This window comes from Salvia hispanica, chromosome 2, assembly GCF_029641045.1.
Source record: "Salvia hispanica isolate PSC_SH4W2 chromosome 2, Shi_PSC_v1, whole genome shotgun sequence".
NCBI lineage: Eukaryota > Viridiplantae > Streptophyta > Magnoliopsida > Lamiales > Lamiaceae > Salvia > Salvia hispanica.
Genome location: NC_142693.1, coordinates 59,572,724 through 59,597,558, shown reverse-complemented (window position 1 = coordinate 59,597,558; position 24,835 = coordinate 59,572,724). Strand labels below are relative to the sequence as shown.

At 33.7% G+C, this 24,835-nt stretch overlaps 2 protein-coding genes and 1 non-coding gene across 3 annotated transcripts; 1 reads left to right on the top strand and 2 right to left on the bottom strand.

The window, feature by feature from the left end:
• Positions 1-878: 878 nt before the first annotated feature.
• Positions 879-952, bottom strand: TRNAV-CAC (transfer RNA valine (anticodon CAC)). The gene has a single exon. It is a non-coding gene; the product is annotated as a tRNA-Val (tRNA).
• Positions 953-10,196: 9,244 nt separating this feature from the next.
• Positions 10,197-11,351, bottom strand: LOC148932805 (uncharacterized). The gene is made up of 3 exons (XM_089064492.1): positions 11,088-11,351; positions 10,701-10,988; positions 10,197-10,604 (listed from the first exon to the last, which is right to left on the bottom strand). Exons 1-3 carry the CDS (start codon positions 11,349-11,351, stop codon positions 10,197-10,199), a joined length of 960 nt encoding a protein of 319 aa, XP_088920618.1.
• A 5,383-nt stretch (positions 11,352-16,734) lies between these two features.
• LOC125201140 (serine/threonine-protein phosphatase PP2A-2 catalytic subunit-like) lies at positions 16,735-24,335 on the top strand. The gene is made up of 11 exons (XM_048099091.2): positions 16,735-17,088; positions 20,694-20,750; positions 21,384-21,467; positions 21,854-21,925; positions 22,212-22,283; positions 22,432-22,472; positions 23,035-23,101; positions 23,312-23,503; positions 23,579-23,668; positions 23,762-23,869; positions 23,966-24,335. The coding sequence occupies exons 1-11, from the start codon at positions 16,996-16,998 to the stop codon at positions 24,029-24,031; spliced, it is 942 nt and encodes a 313-aa protein (XP_047955048.1). The 5' UTR covers positions 16,735-16,995; the 3' UTR covers positions 24,032-24,335.
• The last annotated feature ends 500 nt before the right edge of the window (positions 24,336-24,835 follow it).

Sequence of the window (24,835 nt, the reverse complement as noted above, 5' to 3'; positions counted from 1 at the left end):
TCCCCCTCTCAATTTGATTCAAGAAAGAGGAAGTTGGCGACAGTAAGCTGCACAAATCAAGAAGAAGAAGAAGAAGAAGAAGAAGAAGAAGAAGAAGAAGAAGAAGAAGAAGAAGAAGAAGAAGAAGAAGAAGAAGAAGAAGAAGAAGAAGAAACCTAAATTGTTGAGGCAGTTCGATGATGAAGGAGAAGCAGCTGCATTGTCCTCCAACATTCAACTTTATTATACAACATGCTTCCTGACCGTAAGTATGAATTTAGCCAATTCATATCAAACTTTTTAAATTTTCATGTGCACTTTTAATGATCTTAATTAGTATGAATTGGTCACTAGTTACTACCAACAAATATGTGGGACTTCTATAGCAAACAGATTCAAATTAAATTTGGGTTAATTTTATCTGATTACAAGGCACAAAATAATTTAATTTTACATTTAGACATCATATCAGTGAAACTCTACCAATAATGCCATGAAAAGGAGAAGAAGAATAAATGAAAGTGAAAATGTCTGACCCGGGATTGAATCGGGGCTCTACTAAATTATCAACAGTAGTTTGAATGGAAGTTAAAAAACCAAAAAAAAAATGTCTGAGTCCGGGTTAATTTTATCTGATTACAAGGCACAAAATAATTTATTTTTACATTTAGGCATCATATAAATCCTATAATAAATTCTTCATAAGTTCATATTATAACCTACAACTCAGCTATAACTAAGTTAAACTAAACACACTATAAACTCAGTGAAACTGATCTGCCAAGAAAAGGAGAAGAATAAATGAAATTGAACATGTCTGACCCGGGATTGAACCGGGGCTCAACCAAGTTATAGACAGTAGTTTGAATGAAAGTTAAAAAACCAAAAACACACAGAATTGTCTGAGCCCGGGTTCTACCCGGGGACCTCTAGTGTGTGAGACTAGCGTGATAACCGACTACACCACCCAGACCTTATTGCTAACTTTTACTCATTCTCTCTAACTAAAACATGTAACTTGTAGTTAAATTCATTTTTAGTAAATCATGTAACTTGTAACTTGTAACTCATAGGTAAATTCACTTGGGGAAAAGAGGAAGCCACGCTTCCAACTAACAGAAATGAGTCAAAAAGAGATTGAAGGGTGAGAACAAATAAGAAATGAATCCAAAAATAGAAACAAAAACAAGAACCTTTTAAACGATTTCTGCTTGAAAAGAGTTTATATTACTCTATGACTCAATTACATTAAACAATAACAAGCAAAAATATATTCAAGGACCTAAGATTCATGACTTTCTAATTGAGTCGATTCTTGATAATATAGAGAAACAAACGGAATTCATCGTCTACGCGATTGCCCCATCCGACAACGGAATCCCCCATCTGCAACCCGTTTGCGCGCACAAGCTTCCCCCATTCATGTTTCAACACTAGGACACCTGAATCAGACCACCTCTTTAACTTCAATATGTATTCAACACCATTTGGATCTGTTGTCACAACCCTCAGATTATCTCCTCCATTCGCTTCCACCCTTCCCCTCTCTTCTTCCGTCAAAGCTGCCATCAATCGCAAACTAGCCCTTTTGGTGATGAGCAACCGATTGTAATGCCGTGCAACATCAGTAGAAGTAAGCTCCTTCTCGAACATGAAAACTAGATCATTTCCCTCTGGTACTGGATCGGGAGCTTCTTCCTCCACCTCCTCATCTTGATTAGGGTTTTGTATAGGAGCTTGATCCTCCACCTCCTCCTCTTGATCATCTTGATTAGGGTTTTGTATAACAGTGTGACCCTCTTGATCATTAATGGAGATGTAGACTCCAAATAACTTGAACATTCTAGGTTTTGTGGAAAGAGATAAATCACAGTCGACTTCTTCTTGAATTGAGCTTCCTTCGGCCAACATTCTTGGTGGAACTGCTTCTTCTGATTAGGGCTTCCCGACGCCGACATCCCATCATCAATCAGCCTCAACAATTTAGGTTTCTTGGGAATAAATGAATCATCATCATCATCTTCTTCTTGATTACAACTTAACTTTCTTTTCCCAAAAATGGCGTCGTCGGTGGTAACTGATGAGAGAGGATGGACGGCTTCTTCTCCTTCATTTCCATCACCAGATAGATTCAACAGTTTAGATTTCTTGGGAATAAATGAATCAGTACCTTCTTCTGGAAAGAACGCTGATATTGGTGGAACTGCATCTTCTTCTCCATCATTAAATGAATGATCATCATCTTCTTCTTGATAAGGGATAAACTTTCTTTTTCTTGAAGCCTCATCGTTGGTGGTAATCGAATCTTGATGATCATCTTGTATAGCCGGGAGATAGAATCCAAATAGCTTGATTGTTTTCATTCTGCTTCAGCTATAGATATTTAGAACTCCGTAGGAATATTGATGGTAGTGAAGATTGATGTCAGGGTGAATTTAGGGATATACTAATACGATAAGATAAAGATAATTAATGGGGTCAATCCATATTTTATCTCCAGTTGTAGGGATTTTTCAATTCCATTCGATTTAGGAAAATAACGAGATATCATCGCTCCATACCATAGACTTAAACATATTTAATCACACTTTAATTTGTTCATTTTATAGTATTTTATTATACTCACATTTACATATAAAATTTTAAACCCACATAATGCTAATTTTTTGCTTTCTATAACGAGATTATAATTTAATAGTACACTCTGCAAGTATTTTGTTTCATCCTTATAGTAATATATATTATGGGAGTGATCAATTACTAACTAATTAGCAATTTCAAATTAAGATCAAATTTTAGCCATTAGATTAGGAGATCTAGTGATTGAAATAATGCCACATGGATTATATTTTTAATTAAAAAAATTATTAAATAAAAATAAGGGGTATTAATGTCAATTCCCTCTCATTAAAATCATCTTAAAACTTTAAATTTACGTAACTCTCTCGATTTAAATTATTTTTTCGCAAAAAATATATCAAATTAAAGATAATTTTATAAGGATTCCAAGAGATCTCAATTGCATATGTTCCGACGACATTCGGATGATGAAATTTGATATTTTTTATTTTAGTTTTCGTAAACGTTGATAACCAGATTTTTATCAACAAATACATCAAAAAATATCAATATAATGCATATAAAATCTCAATAAAATCATGTAAAAATCTCAATAAATATATATTGATTTTTTCTTGTACTAGTGTTGATATTCTTATGTCATATTGTTGATATTTGTAATACACTATGTTGATTTAAAAAAAACACTCACGAAAATTATCATAAGATAACATAATGACGATATTACCCTTTTGTTGATATTTTGTCTACTATTTATTGAAATTCGTAAGGTTCAATCTTATCCACTCATTTTAAAATCTAAGGGTGTAGATTTAGTTTTAATTTTGGATTATGATGCTATAAGCAATGGAAGAAGACCCATATATAGTATTATTATTTCTACACTTTTGTTTGTAACAAACTATTGGTAATTTTCTTCCAAATATTTATATGCCATTCATACGTGTAAGTTATAAGATTACCCAAAAAAAAATATGGTTCGTATACATATAGTAATTGTTAGATTGTTTTCAAAATACACGAAATACTAGGAAAGTAGTACTCCCTCCGTCGCATAAAAGATATCACACTTTTCTTTTAAGCTTGTTCCACTAAAGATGTCACAATTTCATTTTTGAAAAAAGAAGTTTTCTCTAACATTAATATAAATATTATATTTTCTCTCTCCACTTAACTCACAAAACAAAACCTTCTAAAATCTAGTGTCGTCCCACAAGTATGACATCTTTTGTGGGACGATGGGAGTGATCTTTAGTAAATAAATATGTACGTTCAGGGGAGTGATCAATTGCTAACTCATCATTTAATTGCTAACTACAGCTAAGACCACAGGATTTTAGAAATCTAGTGGTCTAAAATTTTTCCACGTATAATTTTTATTTTTATTAATTAAATCGAAAAGGATAAAAAAAAACTATTCCCTCCGTCCCATAGTAGACGTCACATTTGGGAATTAGCACGGGATTTTAGGAGGTGTTATTTTGTGTGTTAGATGGAGAGAGAAAATAGTATATTTATATTAATGTGAGATAGAGTTTTTTTTTATAAAATGAAATGTGACATCTTTTGTGGGACAAACTAAAAAGGAAAGTGACATCTACTATAGGAATTAAGGTTTTGGATGAAAATGTCAATATAGTGTTTTGAAAATATCAACACAATGCTTTGAGAATATCAAAACAATGCTTTAAGAATGTTAACACATTGCTTATATTGACATTCTACATGTATTATATTGACATATTTTATAAATCATGTTGACATTTGTTGCTTTACGAAAAAATTGAAATTTTTTTCAAATTTTGACATCGAAAGATCTCATTACAATCCTTATGAAATTATCTTTAATTTGATATATGTTGTGCAAAATTTAGTTCGAGAAAGTTATATGAGTTTTAAAGTCATGAGATATATTTCAAAAGTTATTTACAACTAATTTGTTGTAAATTGACCTTAATACCCTTATTGACGTTTTTTGTTGATCGTATTGACATTCCGGGGCTAATTGACCTTAATTTGTTTTAAATTGACCTTAATACCCTTAATTTGAATATCTAATGGCTCTTATTTAGTTGTAGTTAACAATTAAGTATTGAGTTAGCAATATAACATTCCTCCATTCAACTATATGTCCAATTCAACCATATTTCGTTTTCCTATTGACTCTGACCGATCTGATCCACTTGCTTATTCTAGATCGCTATGTTATATAAGGCCATCCGCATCTCTGTCTCTTATGCATCTCTTAACCGTCTCATCTCTTCACTATTCATGGGCCTCAGTGTACTTTTCACCCCGTCTCTTAACTAAGAGACAACACCTGAATCCATCCATCTCTTAACCATCTCATCCCTTAACTATTCATTCAATTTTATTTTATTTTTTTATTTCCAACAAATTCAATTAATAAAAATACACTTCATTAAATAAAATAAAATTACAATTTAAAATCCTTAAAAAATAAAAAAATAAAACACATAATTAAAATCCTAAAAAAAAATAGAAAATACATAATTTAAAATCTTTCGCTCACTCTCTCTAAATTCAAAATCTCAAAACACAGAAGTAGGTCTCTCCCCATACCGGGTTCTCACAGAAGTAATCGCGTACCAACCTTGCGGCGGCTTCCTCCCGGTTACGACGGATGTATCTCCGGGGTCGCTTTTGATGAGCCACGGCTTCCTCCTCCTCCCTACGTCGATCTTCTTCTAGCGATTCTTCCATTATTCGACGCATTTTCTCAAATGGATCCATGAATGGATTAAATTTAGTAGAAGAATAATGTTTTGAGACGAAGAATGTAGAGTATTTGAGTGAGAATAGAGAGTTTTTTTTATGGTGGATAATTTGTGGGAATGATTTGATATTTATAGAAGTAATTAGAGGCTTAAAAAAATAGGAAAAAAAATTAAAATTTTGAAAAAAAAAACGGCTATAAACGGCTAGTATATGTTTGTAATTTTTTTTAAAAATTTTTGAATTTTTCCTAAATTTAAAAAAAAAAAACAAAAACAAACACTTCAACGAATATAAACGACGACCACTCGCAAGCCGGCGAGTGGGCGTCACGCCCGAACGGGAGCTCGCCACGTGGCCAAGGCGCGTGACGAGACGTCTCGCCAACTTTCTCTCCCGGACGAGGCGCGAGACGAGCTGGAGAGAGACGAGAGCTTGCATCACTGTCTCGATGCGGTATCGTCTCGGAGAGACGAGATAGAGCCCGCATTGAGACGCGATGCGGATGCTCTCATGTCCATAAATATAACTATTTACAGAATTTATAAACATTCGTCAAGGTGATATCACCATAAAAATATCGAGACTATAAATTAAATAATTTTTCCTTAAAATTGCCATACAGGAATTAAGAAGCGGAATAAAATCAATTAAAAATACTTCTCTTAACACAAAATCAAAGTCTAATAAATAAATATTTCCACCGTCCCATAAAAATAGACTAATTGAAGATGACACAGATGTTAATGCGTAACTGGTAAAGTAAGAGAGAAGAAGAAAAAGTAATTGAAATAATGTAGTAAATGGTGGGCCGATAAATAATAAAGTAAAAAAGGAGAAGAAAAAGTTTCCATAAATGAATATGGACTATTTATATGTGATGGACAAAAAAGAAAATTCAGGCTGTTTTTATGGGACACAGGGAGTTGATAGATACTTGTAACGCCCCACTTTTTCAAACCCTAATTTTCGGGTTATAAAATTTTTGCATTAAATGCCTTAAAGGCTATGATATGTGAATTATTTGATGAGTGATTAATTGCATAGTGTCTTTGTGACCTAATTGCGTATGAGAATGGAGATTGAGTTGAATAGTCAACTTGTTGAAATGTTGACGTGGCTATTGAATAGTCAAAGATGTGGAAAAATGATGTGGCCGTTGAAAGGTCAATACGATGAGAAGATGAAGTGAAAGTGAAGAGATGATTGATTTTGAATATGTGAATATTTGATGTGGAGAAATATAATTGTGGGGGAATTATTATTTATTTTCCTAAGGGATGAGTGAGAAAAATAATAGGAGCATTTATTTTAATTCATGTGGAATTTTCGGCCACTACTATTATTGGAGAAGAAACAGTATTATTCTTGGATTTAATTATTTGTTTGGGATAGTTATCCAAATTAAATCCAAAGTTCAAATACTCTAATTCCTACATGGAATTTTCGAAATATCCACTTTGATTTTTCCTTGAGATTTTCGAAAATCTCATCTAGAAAGGAGGGAGGAATTATTTATTTTATTGATCCCTTATTTATTCTATTCCATGAATAAATATAAATATGCTAAAATATCCTAGCATATCTTGATATATCTACCATATCTTGCCATATCCTAATTAAATTAGGATTTGAATTTATTCCTTGTTGGAAGAAGGAAATACACGCCTACTTCTATATTAAATTGGGGAGTATTTTATTTTATTCTTGCTCCGTGATATATTATTCTGCTCCGTGAAATATTCAAATTAAATCATAGGCTATTTATTTAAGCCTAATTTTCGAATTCCTCCTTATTCTCAACAATTTTCAACGCCACTTCCTCAAATCTCTCCATTATCTCTACCATATCTTCCAAATATTTATTTATTTAATTATTTGGATATTATTATATGGCACTCTATAAATAGGAGAAGAGACCATAACCCTAGCATCATCAAAAACCGGCGCCCCCACTCTCCCCATATTTTCGAAAATTACACCCCCACTCTCTCCAAGTTTTCTTCAAGTTTTCTTCAAGATTTCTTCATCAATTGAGAAGAATTCAAGTGAAATTCAAGAGATTATTGAAGAATCAAGACTAATTCCTTGTTTCTACCGTTCGTTCTTTTGGAAAAGGTACTTTAATTATTGATCTTCTCTTCTTCTACCGATTAAACGGTATTCTTGAATCCACATGTATCTAGAACGAGCGAAAGGGGTTTTAATCGGTGAATTTTGGGGATACACGTGTGTGTGTGCGCGTGATCGTGTGTGTGTGTGTGCACGCCTCGATCGGCGTGCACATGTGTGGTGATCGTGTGCATGTGTGGTGTGTGTGGAACACTCATGTGTGATACGAATTGTTGGTGATCTTGGAATGATTATTTGAATATAAATGGTATGTTAATCATACTTTGATTTTGATATTGATGAATTTGAAAATAATCAAGGGGAAAAGGGAAAACGTGAGGTCATGCATAATATTGATCCATGATTGAAACTGATTTGTGATACGCCTAATTTAAAGGTGATACTTCGCGCTCTCAGCGTGATAAACGAGGAGAAGAGAAATCTATCGAGCTAAACCTACGAGGTGGGCTTTCTTTTAAAATAAGGACATTGTCCTAAAATGATATTGATGAGAATGAAAGATGTGTTATCATGCCTTGATTTGTTTTGTCGTGCCTATCCCTCGTGGCTATGCCACTATTGTTATAATCGAATTCGGATCCTTGTAGAGCCGCAAACTCTACTTGGGTTAGTGTACACCAATGTTAGACTGAGTGCTGGCGTACGGGTTGGCCGGTCTAGTGACCTGGATTGCGGCCGCAGTCCTTGTCATGTAGAATGAGGATATGGTAAACGTCTATGAGAAAAATGGTTGCGCGACCGTGATATTTGAGAAAGAAGATATTTTGGTGCCTCGGGTCTTTCTAAAGTTAAAACCCCGATGGACACTTGAAAATGGCATGATAATAACTATATTTGTGATAAAACTGTTTTCGGCAATGAGCCCATTGAGTATGTTTATCGTACTCAGCCCTGCATGTGTTTTCCTTATGTGCAGGTTGAGTGGTGACGAGCGGGCGGCGGTGTTGAGTAGAGAATAATATGATAATCTGATGGTAAATAAGGTGTCGTTGTGTCTCCATACATAGCCTCACTTCTTTCTTGGTCGCTTCCGCTATTTTATGAAAACTTATGATCTTTTATTGGGATAAATACTGTTATTTCGTGGGTATATTTTGGGTATAGAACACTTGGAAATATTTTGGAACCTTTGCTACTTTGGAGCATTTATGGTGATAGCCTTTTATTGGATTTTCTTTGCTAAAGCATTAATTCTTTTCCTATTAAATTGTTCATTAAATGCTTTGGTGAAAATCTCTTTTCAAATGAAACCCTAGCCTATGATCTTTGATGCATTTAAGTCTGTTTAGATAACGATCGCCGCATTTATTATACCCTAGATGGGCGGGTTGTTACAATACTAGAGATGATATTTTGCATGTTTATAGAATTGTAGCTCTTGTTAAATAGTACTAGTACTTAATACATTTTATGAGTCTCATTATATGCAAATCTTGTTTATTGCAGAATCACATAACTATACTAAATTAGGGTTTTAAGATCTAATTTTTTATGGGCGACAGGCTGATTGAAGTCGATCGATATCGAATTTGAAGATGCAATTTCGATCGACGAGGCTTCAAGAAAAAGAAAGTTGGCGACAACAGGCTGGTCTAATCAAGATGAAGATGGCGATTCATTTGACCACAGAGAAGCTAAACTGTTGAGGCTGTTTGATGAAGGAGAAGAAGCAACTCCCAAAAAAAGGAAAATTCAGATCGATGGTACCAATTGGAGTTGGGGCAGTTGCATGATGAAGGAGAAGAAGCTGCATGGTCCTCCAACATTCAACTTATATTATACAGCATGCTTCCTGACCCTCGTATGAATTTAGTCAATTATTCATACCAGAATTATTAATTTTCGTGAGAATGTTTGATATCTTAGTATGAATTGGTTACTAGTTACTACCAACAAGTACGTATAGTAAACAAATTCAAATCAATTTAGGGTTAATTCTATCTGATTACAAGACACAATATAATTTATTTTTACATTCAGACATCATATAATTCCTACAATAAATGTCTTCATAAGTTCATACTATAACCTATTTTGCAACTAAGTTATATAACTAAGTTAAACTAATAACTAAACACACTATAAACTCAGTGAAACTCTACCAATGATGCCAAGAAAAGGAGAAGAATAAATGAAAGTGAAAACCGGGGACCTCTAGTGTGTGAGACTAGCGTGATAACCGACTACACCACCCAGACCTTATAATTCCATTTTTTCACTCTTCTCTTTAACTAATTCATCATAGAAATAATTGAACAATTTCATTTTTAGTAAGACAAAAAATCATCTCGTACTAGAGAAAAGAGGAAGCCACTCTTCCAACTAATAGAAATGAGTCAAAAACAGATTGAAGGGCGAGAACAAACAAGAAATGTATATAAATGAGGAAACAGATAAGGAATTTCTGCTTGAAAAGAATTTATATTACTCTATGACTCAATTACATTACACAATTAAAAGCAAAAACATATTCAAGGACTTGATGCGTGAAAGTGAGGAAACAAGTTAATTAAAAATAGAGCTTAATTAATATTAATTTCTTAAAGGGATTAAGTCAAACAAGTCTCTATTTATACTAAGGACCCTAGGGTGGTTCGACTCTCTTTTGCGATCCGGGAAAGAACCACATAGAAAACCCAGAAAGGGACTTATAATTACGTCCGACTCTCTATCCTATTACATTAATGACGTGACATAAACTTAAAATACTAACAACAGACACAGTCTTGATAGCGCTCGGGATCTGAGATTTCGGCTGTTCATGGCTTCTAATTGAATTGATTCTTGATAATGTAGAGAAACAAACGGAATTCATCATCCATGCGATGCCCCCATCCGACAACGGAATCCCCCATCTGCAACCCGTTTGCGCGCACGAGCTTCCCCCATTCATGTTTCAACACTAAGGCACCTGAGCCAGCCCACCTCTTCAACTTCAATATGTATTCAACACCATTTGGATCTATGGTCACCACCCTCAGATTATCTCCTCCATTCACTTCCACCCTTCCCCTCTCTTCTTCCGTCAAAGCTGCCATCAATTGCAAACTAGTCCTTTTGGTGATGAGCAACCGATTGTGATTCCGCGCAACATCTGTAGAAGTAAGCTCCTTCTCGAACATGAAAACTAGATTGTTTCCCTCTGCTGGATCAGGAGCTTCTTCTTCCTCCTCCTCCTCCTCTTGATTAGGGTTTTGTATAGGTGCTTGATCATCTTGATTAGGGTTTTGAATAAGAGCTTGATCATCTTGATTAGGGTTTTGAATAAGAGCTTGATCATCTTGATTAGGGTTTTGAATAAGAGCTTGATCATCTTGATTAGGGTTTTGTATAACAGTGCGACTCTCTTGATCATCAATGGAGATGTAAACTCCAAATAACTTGAACATTCTAGGTGGAACTGCTTTTTCTGGATTAGGGCTTCCCGTCGCCAACTTCCCGTCACCAATCAGCCTCAACAATTTAGGTTTCTTGGAAATAAATAAATCATCATCATCATCACCATCTTCTTGATTAAAACTTACCTTTCTTTTCCCCAAAATGGCGTCGTCGGTGGTAACAGATGAGAGTGGATGGACATGGACGGTTTCTTCTCCTTCTTTTCCATCATCAGACAGCTTCAACAGTTTAGATTTCTTGGGAATAAATGAATCGTTACCTTCTTCCGGAAAGAGCGCTGATATTGGTGGAACTGCATCTTCATCATCCCCATCATCTGATGGTGGCACAGCGTCTTCTCCTTCTTCTCCATCATCACACAGTTGACGTTTCTTGGGAATAAATGAATCATCATGATCATCATCTTCTTCTTGATTAGGGCTAAACTTTCTTTTTCTTGAAGCCACGTCGTTGGTCGTAATCGTATCTTGATCATCATCTGGTTTAGCCGGGAGATAGAATCCAAATAGCTTGATTGATTTCATTCTGCTTCAGCTATAGATATTTAGAATACAGTAGGAATATTTTGATTGTAATCAGTTCAATGTGTTGATGAATCGAAAGTTGATGTCATTTTATAGGGTAGGGTTATAATTTAGGAAATAATAAGTGGAGATAAGAAAAGATAATGCCAGCTATTTAACGAGATTATAATTTATTAATACACTCTATTTAGTTTCATCTTTAACGTTTTTTTAAGAAACTATTGGTAATTTTCTTCCAAATATTATACGTGTAAATTATAAAATTACCAAGAAAAATTAAATATGGTTCGCATACATGATCAATTGCTAACTAATTAGCAATCCAAAATTAAGACTAATTTTTAACCATTAGATTAGGAGATCTAATGGTTAATATAATGACAAGTGGATTATATTTAAAATTTGAATAATTATTAAATAAAATTAAAATGTATTAATCTTAATTCTCTCTTATTAAAATTATCGATTTAAATTATAGATTTATAATTTAGGAATTAATAAGTAAAGATAAGATAAATAATGGCTATAGGATTTCTCATTTCCATTCGATTTAGGAAATTAAAATAACGAGATATCATCGCTCCATACCATAGACTTAACAAATTTAATCACACTTTGTTCATTTTATAGTATTATTTTATTATACTCATATATAAAACATAAAACCCCAATGCTAATTATTTCTTTCTAGCCTAGCTATTTAACGAGATTATAATTTATTAATACACTCTGTATTTTGTTTCATCTTTTGTTTGTAACAAACTATTCTTAATTTTCTTCCAAATAGTTATATACCATTTCATACGTGTAAATTATAAAATTACAGAAAAAAATTAAATATGGTTCGTATACATATAGTAATTGTTAGATTGTTTTCAAAATACAAGAAATACTATAATAATATTTAATAAATAAATATGCATGTTCAACTTTATTTTATTATAATTATATTTTAGAGAATTAAATTTAAAGAAGGGATATTTGAAGAAAGTATGAATATAGTAAAAATAATTACATAGAAACTCCGTCAGCGAATAGGAGTCCCTTTCTTGCATTTTAGTATGTCCGTGAATAGAAGTTTCGATTCACTTTTATTATAAATGGTAATAGGGTCTCACATTCCACTCACATTTAATTTAAAACTAATATATACAAGTGAAACTTATATTACACTAACTTTTTGTCATATACTTTTATTAACATTTCTTAAAATTCATGTCACCAAGATCATGAGACTCTTGCAGGCAGAGAGATGGAGTGTAAAATAGAATTGATGGTATTGAGTATTGTCCGAACTGGATCTCTAAGGGGCTTAAGTTTGGGAAGGTCATTCATTTTTTAAAATGACTCGAGGCCACTTCAACTATTAGTCCAATTCAACCATATTTCGTTTTCTACTCTGACCGATCTGATCCACTTGCTTATTCTAGATCGCTCTGTTATATAATGCCCATAAATATACCTATTTAGTTACGGAAGTTATAAACCTTCGTCAAGGTGATATCCCCATAAAAACATCGAGACTGCAAATTAAATAATTTCTCTTTAAAATTGTCATACTGGAATTAAGAAGTGGAATAGACTCAACTAAAAATATACTCTTAACACAAAAATCAAAGTATAATAAATAAATACTCCATCTGTCCTAGAAATAGACTAATTGAGGATGACATGAGTTTTAATACGTAAATGATAAAGTTAACAGAAAAGAGAAAATGTTTTTATAAATGGATATGAAGTATTTCTGTGGTTCGGACGAAAAAGAAAATTTAGCTTATTTTTATAGGATGGAGGAAGTAGATAAATATTAGAGATGATAGTTTGCATGTGTTATAGAGTGTACGTCTTATTAAACAATACATTTGATATCTCATAAGTATGGAGTATTAGGAAACGCAAAAGAAAGCGTCCTCACAAAATATTAAGATAATTTATACCCAACTTAAGAATGCTTTATTTTGAATCCTAAATTGATTGTGGTTAATTTTTTTTAAAAAAATCAACCCAAGTAATTGCTCTCTATTTTATTATCCTTAAAAGTGTAAATTTTTGGTAGCTAGACATGGTTCGACATTAATTAGTTTTATCAATGATATTTTTTGTCAGTTTATATCTCTTTTGAATTTTTAATTAATTCATCGAGACTTTTATTTGACTTATCAAACGAATTTTCACACTCGTTTGTGGTGTCAACCATTCCATCCACGACTTATCACACAGTTTAGTCATCCCCATTTGTGGCGTCATTCATATATTGGTATGAATGTCTTCAGATTAAGTTTTCAACTAATTGAAAATTCGATAGACAACTCAAAAGATAAAATCACAAAAAATATTATCGATAAATGTTGAATGATTTCGTCAATCACATATTAAAAGATTCTTAGATATAAGGAAATCAAACTAAAAATAAACAAACTTGAAAAGAAATCCTAATTGCTCGGAGCAAAGAATATCAAAATCAATTAATATTGCTCATTAACTTTCTATTTATTTTTTCCAATTAATTAACTAGAAAAATAAATAAATACCAAAATAACTATATTACAGTTTAGAAAAAACCCTAATTTATAAAAAATAATGTCGAATCCTATATCTTCATCAATTTATAATCAAATTATATTTTATATATGTATGGAAAATAAAATCGAACTCCTCTATCCTAATCCCTATATATACGGCGATGAACGTTACTCTTCAAACGCATTCAACAAAAACAAATCCACACCAAATTAATCTATACATCACCAAGAAATCCAAGATGGGCGAGAGGCTGATTGAATTCGATATCGAGTTTGAAGATACAACTACGATCGACGAGGCTTCAAGAAAAAGAAAATTGGCGACAACAGGCTGGTCTAATCAAGTCGAAGATGGCGATTCATTTAATCACAGAGAAGCTAAACTGTTGAGGCTGTTTGACGACGGAGAAGAAGCAACTCCAGAAAAAGGAAAGTTTGGAGTTGATCTTGATCAGATCGATGATGCCACGCCAATTGGAGTTAATCAAGAAGTAGAAGATGCTCCATCTGCCCCGATTCGGGCATCAGATTTCGATCCGGTTCTGATGTTCACAAAGGAGCTTAGTTATCGGGATGTTAGCGCTGATTTCAACCGGTTGCTGATGATCAGGAGATGCGATGTGTGCGGGGCTTTGACGAGGAAGGAGAGGGAAAGGGCGGAGGTTGATTGCCTGAGGGGTGTGACGACGGATCGAGATGGAATTGGATACGCATTAGGGTTGAAGATGTGGAAGGGTGAATTTGTGCTGACTCGGGAATGGGGGAAGCTCGTGCGGGCTATCGGGTTGGAGAGGGGGGATTCGGTTGAGGGATGGGGCTACCGCCGAGCTGGTCACTTCCGTTTGCGTCTCAATATTTTCAGGAATCAATGCAATTCATAAAACTTGTTTTGTCATTCTTTCTTTATTTCTATGTTGATGATATTAGATGAATTAATGTGGTTTGCCATGATCAATTTCAAGATTGTGTGTTATAGATATTTTGTGATACTTTTTAAATTTTGAAATTCTAGTGGAATGCCCCATCTCAAGTCTTTCTTTCATGAACTATTGGAAATTCTAATGGAACATATATATTCAATTTTATACATCTATACATACATATCGAGGAATGTGATCATAAACTATGATCCGGACTATTGAAAAATGTCAACAGATAATAAAAAACAGAAAATTTTAACAGAATTTCAACGGTAGTCAATGATATTGATGTTGTGTTGACATTAAACTGTGTTGAAGAGTCTTGAGTTTGTACCATATATAAGTTTGCATTTTATCACTACCCTACATATTGATATATTAGAATTTTCCCCTTATAAAAATCAAATATTACAATTAATGAATTCCTTTGGAAGTTCTCATATATTATGAGTCTATGACATTATTTTCATTCATTCACTAAATTAGTCGTCCGCAATTAAGCATTTTCAAGAAAATGTCCCAAACAAATATTCGACATTGCGCAATATGAATTTGTGAAATCTACCAAATTCAAACCAATTTAGGACTAAATATCAGAAGTCTTAAAAAGAGAATTTATATGGTAAAAATGGTTGAGAAACTTGTCACTTGAGTGAAATAAAAAGTCTGACGTTAAGTAATACTCTCTCCGCCTGCGAATAAGAGCCTCATTTTTTTTCGACATGGATTTTAAGAAATGTTAAGAAAAGTGGATAGAAAAAAGTTAGTAAAATATGAGTCTCAAGAATATCAGTTTTAAATAAAATATGAGTATAACGAGTTAGTGGAAGTGAGAACTATATACCATTTATAATAAAGTGAACTGGAACTCTTACTCGCGGATGAGCCAAAATAGAGAAACAAGACTACTATTCGCGGAAAGAGGGAGTAACATCCCTGATCCCTGTAGTATCCATTGTCATTACCCTCTAAAACTTTTTTTAATAACAAAAATGTTGAAGAGTAGAAAGATTTGAATTATAATTTTTCAATAAAGCTGTTGAAAGAAAGAGAGCAGATAAGAGAATCAATAGAGGAAGACTATCCACCAATCCAGAGATTGACGAGCGAAGAGAATGAGAATTGAACTCGTAAATTGTACTAATAAATGGTGGGTAATATGAAACGCACGCATATTCTATCTTGCTCGATACAACTATATAAATATTTTGATCACTCTATGACTCTCTCTTGCACGTATACAAATATGTAAAGTATGCATATTCTAACAAAATATCTTTATCACTATTCATTATATGGAAAAACTGAATCCAAATTTATATATTATTCATAAATCTATTGAATTTTTCAAATTTATGCACTTTCTTAATGATTGAGATATTGACATTCAACTATAGAATCGAAAGATAGTTAAATACTCCTAGAATCCAATTGTATAAACAAAAAGCCTATAAATTTTATGTTTATTACTATAATTTGAATGTTTATTCATGTTCTTATTTACTCTTATAAAAAACACTTCGAACTGTCACGTATTCACGATGACTCGCAATTCGCTTGATCGAGTCATTCCACTTAGCCTAACGACTCATTCTGGCTAAGATAAATAGCCTAATTACTATTTGCGATCTTAGATCTCAATCTTTTAGATTTATTTAATTAGGCCAACTCATTGATGCATTTATTTATTTATCATTTTGATCCATAAAGCGTAATTTTGTGATAGTTGTGATATGCAGATCTTAATCTATAAATTGTTTTCAAACAAATAGTTAATTTTGCTTTTAAGAAGAGAGTACTTTATTTATACCATCATCTATTGCTTTTGTTATACGAGTAGTAGTTATTTTTAACACAATAAATTTTAATAAATGGTGGATTTTGATAAAACCAAACAAGGATGTTCAATTATATCTTCAGACTTCAGTGAACGATCCATTTGCATTTACAATCAATAAAAAAATTTAATAATACTAAAATTTGATCGTCTCTCTCCCCTCTCTTCTCTTCATCGTTTCCACCACCAACACCATTCTCTCTCTCTCTCTCTCCACATGTAGATACATTTTTTAACAGTAATTATCATCCTAGGATTCTCATCTTATCCCGGGATAAGGAATAACCATTCACCATTTTCGGCACAAGAAACTGACGTCGCATCGGACGGCGGCGGATCTGATTCAATTCAGAAATTAAAGCAAAATGAGTGCGGATCTGGTGGCTCCGACCGCCCATGGGAATCTGGATGAACAGATTGCACAGCTTATGCAGTGCAAACCCTTGTCTGAGCCCGAGGTTTTTTTTTTCTTTTCCTTTTCATTTCGTTTGGTATTTATCGGTGACCTAAACGTATAGATCTGCTAGATTCTATAAATTCTCTCTTTTGATTTTCATATGCATGTGGTACTTCCTTTTTTGATTAATTATTTGCCACAGCTATGCCATTCTTAGATGTATTTTTTTAAAAATCTTTTTTCTTGGTTGGATTTGGTTATTGATAGATAGTTCTGTGGTACCAATTTTAAGGAAATCTTGGAAATGACTAAATTTAGAAGCTTGGGACATGAAGGCAGTTCAATTTCATTATAATTGGGTGTCAAATTGGATGTTTTCTCGTTTATTATTAGGACGCAGTTAATGTTCAACGGGGATAGGGAGTGAGATTTGGCATACTATACTCGAATTTGGTACAGATCACTGGTGGATGAGGGATAGAGAACCCTGATTAAAAATTCAGTGAGAGAGAGAGAAAGAGAAATAGTATGGGGGAAATAGATGCTCTCAAGTAAGAGTGTGTATGTATAGGCATTTAATTCTGCTTGGTAGTTTTGGTGTATCAGTTAAAACAAATCTTGAACCATGCTACTTATGCACTATGTTATATTTGCATAGATCTCGAGTCGGCCTCAACATATAATCATGTAATATGAAAAAAATAGTGGGTAAAATCAGCTATCAGAGTGGCAGCTATGAGGTGCAACGCAATCAATGTGTCACAAGCGCGTCCGGGGAGCGAGACACACTAGGCTGGACAGTTATCACCCCGAGGTGGCTGAGACGAGGTACATTCAGGGGTGTACCTGGGGCAACTGTTCTTGTTTCTGAGCAGCACTTCCACAAACAATGCCAGCTTGATTCAGATTTTTCGGGAAAGGTCTGAATATTGAGTACTCTCCCTAGAATTTATTGAGAGAGAGAGATAGACTCTGGAAGAAAAATTTCTAGGGGCGCACAGAGCAAGGCCCGAGTCGCCCCAAGGTGGCTGGTGCTATGGTGACGGGGAAAATCTCTAAACCAAAATCTGATCTTCTTTCTCCCTTCTTCTCCACATCTCGCCCCACATCCCTTCTTCTCAACATCTCGCCCAACATCCCTTCTTCTGCACATTGCCGACTTCCCTTCTTTTAATTTGCTAGAGGCAGCAGTTAGGGTTGGTTGCTAAGGAGGACAAATTATTTTACCTAGTATTATGTTATTTATACTTGAAAATTGAAACTTTTTTCACTAATTGGTAGTGTAGTTCTTTTAGATGCATTTAATACTTTTGAATGCATTTATTACAGTTCATGTAAGTCTCTTGTTAATTGGAGAATTTGTAGTACAACCACCCTAAGTCATTATTACCCAATTTCCCCGCTCCCCCAGGTTTTTACCTAATCGCCCCGGTGTGCCCCGTGCTCCTAATAGCCTGGCCACTGTGTATGAAAATACGTAGGAAATTAAATGAGATTGTGGTGTACAACGAAAAATTATTATTAGTATTATTAAAGAAATCCTATAATTCTTCTTTTCTTTTTCTCCCATTTTCCTTTTTCTTCTTTCGTAAACTAGATTTTCCTCTTAGTAATTGTTCGATTTTGATCGGTGTTTATTGCCTACTCATTTATAAATAACCAATTACGAAACTATACTCATATTTGTTGGTTAATAAATCAAAGCCATATTTGCTTCAAACTATTCTGTCTGTGCGCCTTTTACCCGATTGCCCTAGTGCGTCCCGCGCTCCTGACAGCACCAGCCCCAATGGAACATTTAATGTCGGAAATCAAGTTACATATAGTTTGTAGTACGATGGTTGAATGTATTACCAGACACCTGATGGACCAAAATACTAAGTTTGACATTTAATTTCATAAATTTTGGGAGCTCGAAAGAAATACATAAAATTGGGTAGACTTGGTGTTGTATTTGGTTTAGGAGTGACTTCCCCATGTGATTCTACTTATCATAAAAAGTGAAGAGAATTAAATGAACGGAACTACTTAACAAATCTGATACAATGTAGTTTATTTGGTTCAGTTCAGTTGCTAGACCTAAAATAATTCAGTTCTTGGTTTTCAAATTGAAAAGATGCAGAGTGTATGGAAATTACTGAATTAACTAACTTGCATTCATGATTCAGCTCTATTTTTCCTCTTCTTGCCGAGTTCCTGATTGATTTGTCTCTCCCTTTTCTGCACCTTTCTTTCATCTGTGTTCGTTTCTCAATCTTTGACTTTTGCTTCATTTTCCCGTTTTTCATTTGCCCTGCTTTTTACAAATTTTCTGAACTCTCTTGATTTTGTAATTTGTTCATGTCTTTCAATCTCATTTACACAACAGATACACCATTTTTGTCATCTTGTTTTCACCAATTTTAAAACACACTAATTTAACTAAATTAAATTCAGTTTGGTTCAATTGGAAAGTTTTTTAATGTAGTTCTTTATATTCAGTTCAGATTTAATGTGTTTTCTCTTACTCTCCGCCTCTAAGAATTCTACTCATAAGAAATTAAGATCAAATGGATATCTTTGTCTTTATGGTTGAAGATTACATAAACATATGCTGCATGACTATGATTGTCTATATTACAATATCTTTAGGTCTGATGCACTCCATTCATTTTGGTATAAATTTCTCCTCAACATCTAGGTTTTTAATGTATTCTGATAGAATGGACAAATGCCTTATAGCTTCTTGAGCATTTCTGTGGATATACGCAAATTGATGTAGAATGCAATAATGAATAATTTACCTTCCTTAGTTTCTCTTTATTCATTAAAAAATGGAAAACCTAATGGATATGATTCTCTTTATGGTTGAAGATTACGGAAACATATGCTGCATGACTATGATTGTCTATGCGGTGCCATGTCCTGCTAATTTATCTTTTTAAGTTTTTCCCTGTTTTGTCATAAAATGATGTTTCCTTCGTGCGTTGCATGGTGATGTCTTACTATCTTTTATTTTTTGCATGCATACCATTTATTCTCTCATCTACCATCTACGGTTTTAAAAGCGCTTCCTTCTATTGAAGACCATTTTGCATAGCTCATCAATTTCTAAAAATGGCGATGGGAGTGTTGAATTTATAATTTTATATGCTAATTTGAGTTTACATTCCGATTTGAATTTATGTGCGAATTTGAGTATAGTATGGCCTAAAGAACTCCTTATATGTTTGTCCATACCTGTAACAAGGTTGCTACAACTGAAAAATGGTGAACTCTCTTCAAGTCAATAAATATGAAGTGCAGTAGTTCAGCTTTAACTTATCCCAGATTACTTTGTGATCTTTATGGTCCTTTTCGGCACAATTAATTTTGTGTACTCATCTAATTATGTGTTAGCAAGTACTAAATTATTACACCAGTTTGGTTGGACCAATAAAACTTCATGTTCATTTTTTTTGGCATGATAAGAAGTTGGTACTCCAGTGATATTATCTTGAACCATGAAATGATATTTATGCTCAGTTTTGGTGGATAAAAATGTTATATAAAGGAAAGAAAAGTTGGACTGTGCCTATTATGTGACATTTATTATTTTACTGAATTATTGCCCCTTGTTTGATCACTGTAATTCTGAGAAGAAAGGAGCTATTATGAATGAGAATTTTCTTTTTTTTTAAAATGCAGGTTAGAACATTATGTGAGAAGGCTAAGGAGATACTCATGCAGGAAAGCAATGTCCAGGTGTGTATTATACAATAGTTTGATTTGGTTTTTACTGATTTGGTTTCTGTGCAACCTTTGCTATAACTAAACATTTTTATGAAATCTAATCACATCACATCACAATCAAATGTATGGAAATAATGTTTTTGACTAATTTGTTTTTGTTTGAATGTTGCCTTCGTTCCCCTGGAAGCATACCCTATTTGAGTATTCTGGACATCTTCGCTTAGATTTGATTGACTTGCTGATATGCGTATCTCATGGATTAACTGGAGGAAAATGTTGTACTATGTCAATAATCGCGGGGTTAGATTATGCTGCAGTATATTTATTTGGAAAATTTTATACCTAAACCTTTGATACTTTACTTCATAGCTCCTCTGGAGAAAGTTTCATGTTAATCAGTTTTTAGTTATAATGATCTTGGAAATCCTGAATCTTGGCTCTAAATTAAAAAATTCGAAGTAATTTCTACTAATCTTTACTTTTATGCTTGTCCAATGTGGTTCAGTCATGCTCTCTAGGTCTTGCCTAAATCTGAGTTTTATATGTAATCTATCAGTTTTCCCTGACAAAATCAATTATTGGTTACACGGATGGATTTTACTGTGCGGCCCTAGGTCTATATTAATCTCTTTCTACTGGATGCAGCCTGTAAAAAGTCCCGTGACAATTTGTGGTGATATTCATGGACAATTTCACGACCTTGCTGAACTATTCCGCATTGGAGGGAAGGTACTTATTGCCTATTACGTTCATCTGCTTGGATTTATTTTTTTGTTGTGAACTATGATTATCCATGGAAGTTATTGTAGGATTCTGCTATAAGGATAAGCTGTTTGATCATATATTAACTGCTTGAAATTAAATAAACACTTTTTTGTCATTAGTAGGTTTCTATTTGATACTTATGTGCCTATCAAATCTAATAACTTGGAAAAACAAAGAGTTTGGCCTGCATGTTTTCTCTCTTTCTGGGTATCTGGAAGCCAATTGCTAGGTTGTTAAGATTCATAAAGTATTTCTTTCAATCTCATCTGACCACAATGCTGAAATTGATCTCAATACGTTTATGATTTTAGTTTCTGTGTTCCTCATGCTATCCTGTTCTTTATTGGCAGTGTCCGGACACAAACTATCTATTTATGGGAGATTATGTCGATCGTGGTTACTATTCAGTTGAAACAGTTACTGTAAGTTAAATTAAAACCTTGCCTTGCCTTTCTGGCATTATTGATGTTTGCTTTTGATATTAAGGCTATGATAATATGACGAATGAATGCTTTATAGCTCGTACCTCTCTGTTATTTGTATTGTGATTATGATTTTATTTTCTTTATATATCATTTTCTTCCCATTATGAGTTCATCAATTTTGTGATAATACTTCAAAAAAAGATAATGTTAGCATGCTAGCTGCCTCGCTTTATTTTTTCAAAAATCTTTTAGCGAAAGAAGCTTAACAAATTGTTTCCTGCAGCTACTAGTGGCATTGAAAGTACGCTATCCTCAACGTATCACAATTCTTAGAGGAAATCATGAAAGTAGACAGGTATTGAGTTCACTCCTAGTTTCCTTGTTATTCTTGATACAGCAATATTCCATCTTTTTTTGTTTCCAGATCTTTTAGTTTTTATATTACTGTGATTTACACCTTTTCTGCCATAATCTAACACTATTATTCATTTACTTTCCTGCAGATCACCCAAGTCTATGGTTTTTATGATGAATGTCTGAGGAAGTGAGTTTCTATTATATATCCATGCTATCTATTCTCAGCTAGCTCTAGGATTCATTTTGTGTGTACTCACATTTTTATTTCCTCAAATCTTTTAAAAATGTTCTGCAAAATAACGAGACATACTTATGAAATAGAATTTAGCTAATTGAATAAGGGAACATAGACATTTCTATTTCTTAAGAGAGTGCCGATGTAGAAATTTCTTATTCACATATGATAGATGTATGCTCCTAATATGAAAGAATACTATCAGATGACTGTGTAAATTAAATCTTAAGTTTTTCGTACGACTATAAAGGAATGTTATGTCAGTGATGGAGGAGCGAATAATGTTAATAGTGTGTAAAATATTAGTAGGATTTTCCCCGAAATATGTTTTTCGATACTTTATTAGATTATTTGTGATGATTATATGCTCACATTAATTTGAATATTCCTGATATATAGTGTTATACTATTTCAGTCATGTGTTTTTGGATATATTTTGAAGACACTGGTTTTCAGTTGTTTTCTATTCATTCGTTAAATGGTATATCCCATGAAAATCCCTATTTGATTGTAGGTATGGGAGTGCCAATGTTTGGAAGACATTCACTGACCTATTTGATTATTTTCCTTTGACCGCATTGGTTAGTAAGCTTCTTCCTTATTATGGTTCAGTGCATTTGGGGTTGTTCACATGTTTGAATAAATTAATTCTTTCTTCTTTATAGTTTGACCTTGGTGGAGGTGAACTGCAATTTTATTGTGTTGATAAATATAAAATCATGAGCAGATACTAGTTTTATTTTGAAGGTTCAGAACTTTTTAAGTGATCCTGGTCCTAATCTTGTGAATAGGTCGAATCAGAAATCTTCTGTCTGCATGGCGGATTATCCCCATCCATTGAAACACTTGATAACATTAGGAACTTCGATCGTGTTCAAGAAGTTCCACATGAAGGTCCCATGTGTGATCTGTTGTGGTCTGATCCCGATGATCGTTGTGGTTGGGGCATATCCCCACGAGGTGCTGGATATACTTTTGGCCAGGTACTCTCATCTACTGATCAGGGATTTGTTTCTGATTCCTCCTTTCAGCTTAGCTAATTAGCTTTTTTTTCACAGGACATTTCGGAGCAATTCAACCACACCAACAGTTTGAAGCTAATTGCTAGAGCTCATCAGCTGGTCATGGAGGGATATAACTGGGCACATGTAGGACTGCAATTTTACAAGCATTAGACATTGTATCTTCTCTCACTATTAGTAAAGACTGGTTTTCTTAGATGATGTGGACCTGTATTGCAGGAACAAAAAGTCGTCACTATTTTCAGCGCACCTAATTACTGCTACCGCTGTGGAAATATGGCATCCATCTTGGAAGTTGACGATCACAGAGATCATACATTTATCCAGGTTCTACCCCTGTCCAATCTTGTATTTTCCTTTCATATTGATATCTGTAATCTCTTGTAATCGCCTCTGTTGTACCTTGTGATCGCGTACTTGCAGTTTGAGCCAGCTCCAAGGAGAGGGGAGCCGGACGTGACCAGGAGAACGCCTGATTATTTCTTGTAGAGCTGACTGTTGCCGCATCTTGGGGCCATTTGTTGAGATCCGAGTTTCAAAGAGGCTTGATAGTGCATAAGGTTGTTTAGGGTCCCCTAGTTGGATTAGCGATTATGTTTCTGTTTGCTGTCTTCTGTAATTTTTCCTTTTCAAATATTATGTTGTTTTTTTTCTTTCTTTTGATGATCATATTTTGTACTCCTACTTTGTTTTCCTTTTTATTCCCCTTATTCGTTGCTGTCATTTGGTGGAGACATTCACATACAGGCGTTCTGTATAAGAAAAAAAAAACTCTCTTAGTTTCCTTTTATCATTTTAGTTTCATAAAATATTGTTCATGTGATTCTCTTTGGCAATTGAGTTTGGTAAAATAGACTATACTTGCTTGCCTCATTTGGTACTTGGAAATTGATTTGTTACGATATTAAATAGAGTATTTCTCTTGTTAGTAGAAAAATCACTTCTGTAACTAGAACTATAGTAGTAGTATAAAATTGTGAGTGTTTGAAGGATAAGATAGTCAAATAAAACTTATAATTATTTAATCAATAAAATTGAATAACGGTTTGATTTGATTTGAAATTTATAGTTAAACGATTATGTCGATCTGATTAAGTGATAGCCAACCTTGGCTTTGGGTACTCGACTTATTTATAAAATTATTCACTTGATATATCTTCTATTGCTATACTATAAATTCATTCGATCTCCCTGCAACTATTAATCGCGGGCAAGGTTTATGAGATGTTCTAATTAAAATGTACATCATGTAGAGTACAATATAAATAAGGAAATTAGACAAAGTTCATGCGT

Excerpts from the sequence above, each read along its gene's own strand:
- LOC148932805 (XM_089064492.1), bottom strand. The coding sequence starts at position 11,351 with ATGAAATCAATCAAGCTATTTGGATTCTATCTCCCGGCTAAACCAGAT. Across the intron at positions 10,989-11,087 it reads CAGCGCTCTTTCCGGAAGAA|GTTACCACCGACGACGCCAT; the intron begins GGTAACGATTCA and ends CCACTCTCATCT. Across the intron at positions 10,605-10,700 it reads ACCCTAATCAAGATGATCAA|GAGGAGGAGGAAGAAGAAGC; the intron begins GCTCTTATTCAA and ends AATCAAGAGGAG.
- LOC125201140 (XM_048099091.2), top strand. The coding sequence starts at position 16,996 with ATGAGTGCGGATCTGGTGGCTCCGACCGCCCATGGGAATCTGGATGAA. Across the intron at positions 20,751-21,383 it reads TGCAGGAAAGCAATGTCCAG|CCTGTAAAAAGTCCCGTGAC; the intron begins GTGTGTATTATA and ends TACTGGATGCAG. Across the intron at positions 22,284-22,431 it reads GAAATCATGAAAGTAGACAG|ATCACCCAAGTCTATGGTTT; the intron begins GTATTGAGTTCA and ends ACTTTCCTGCAG.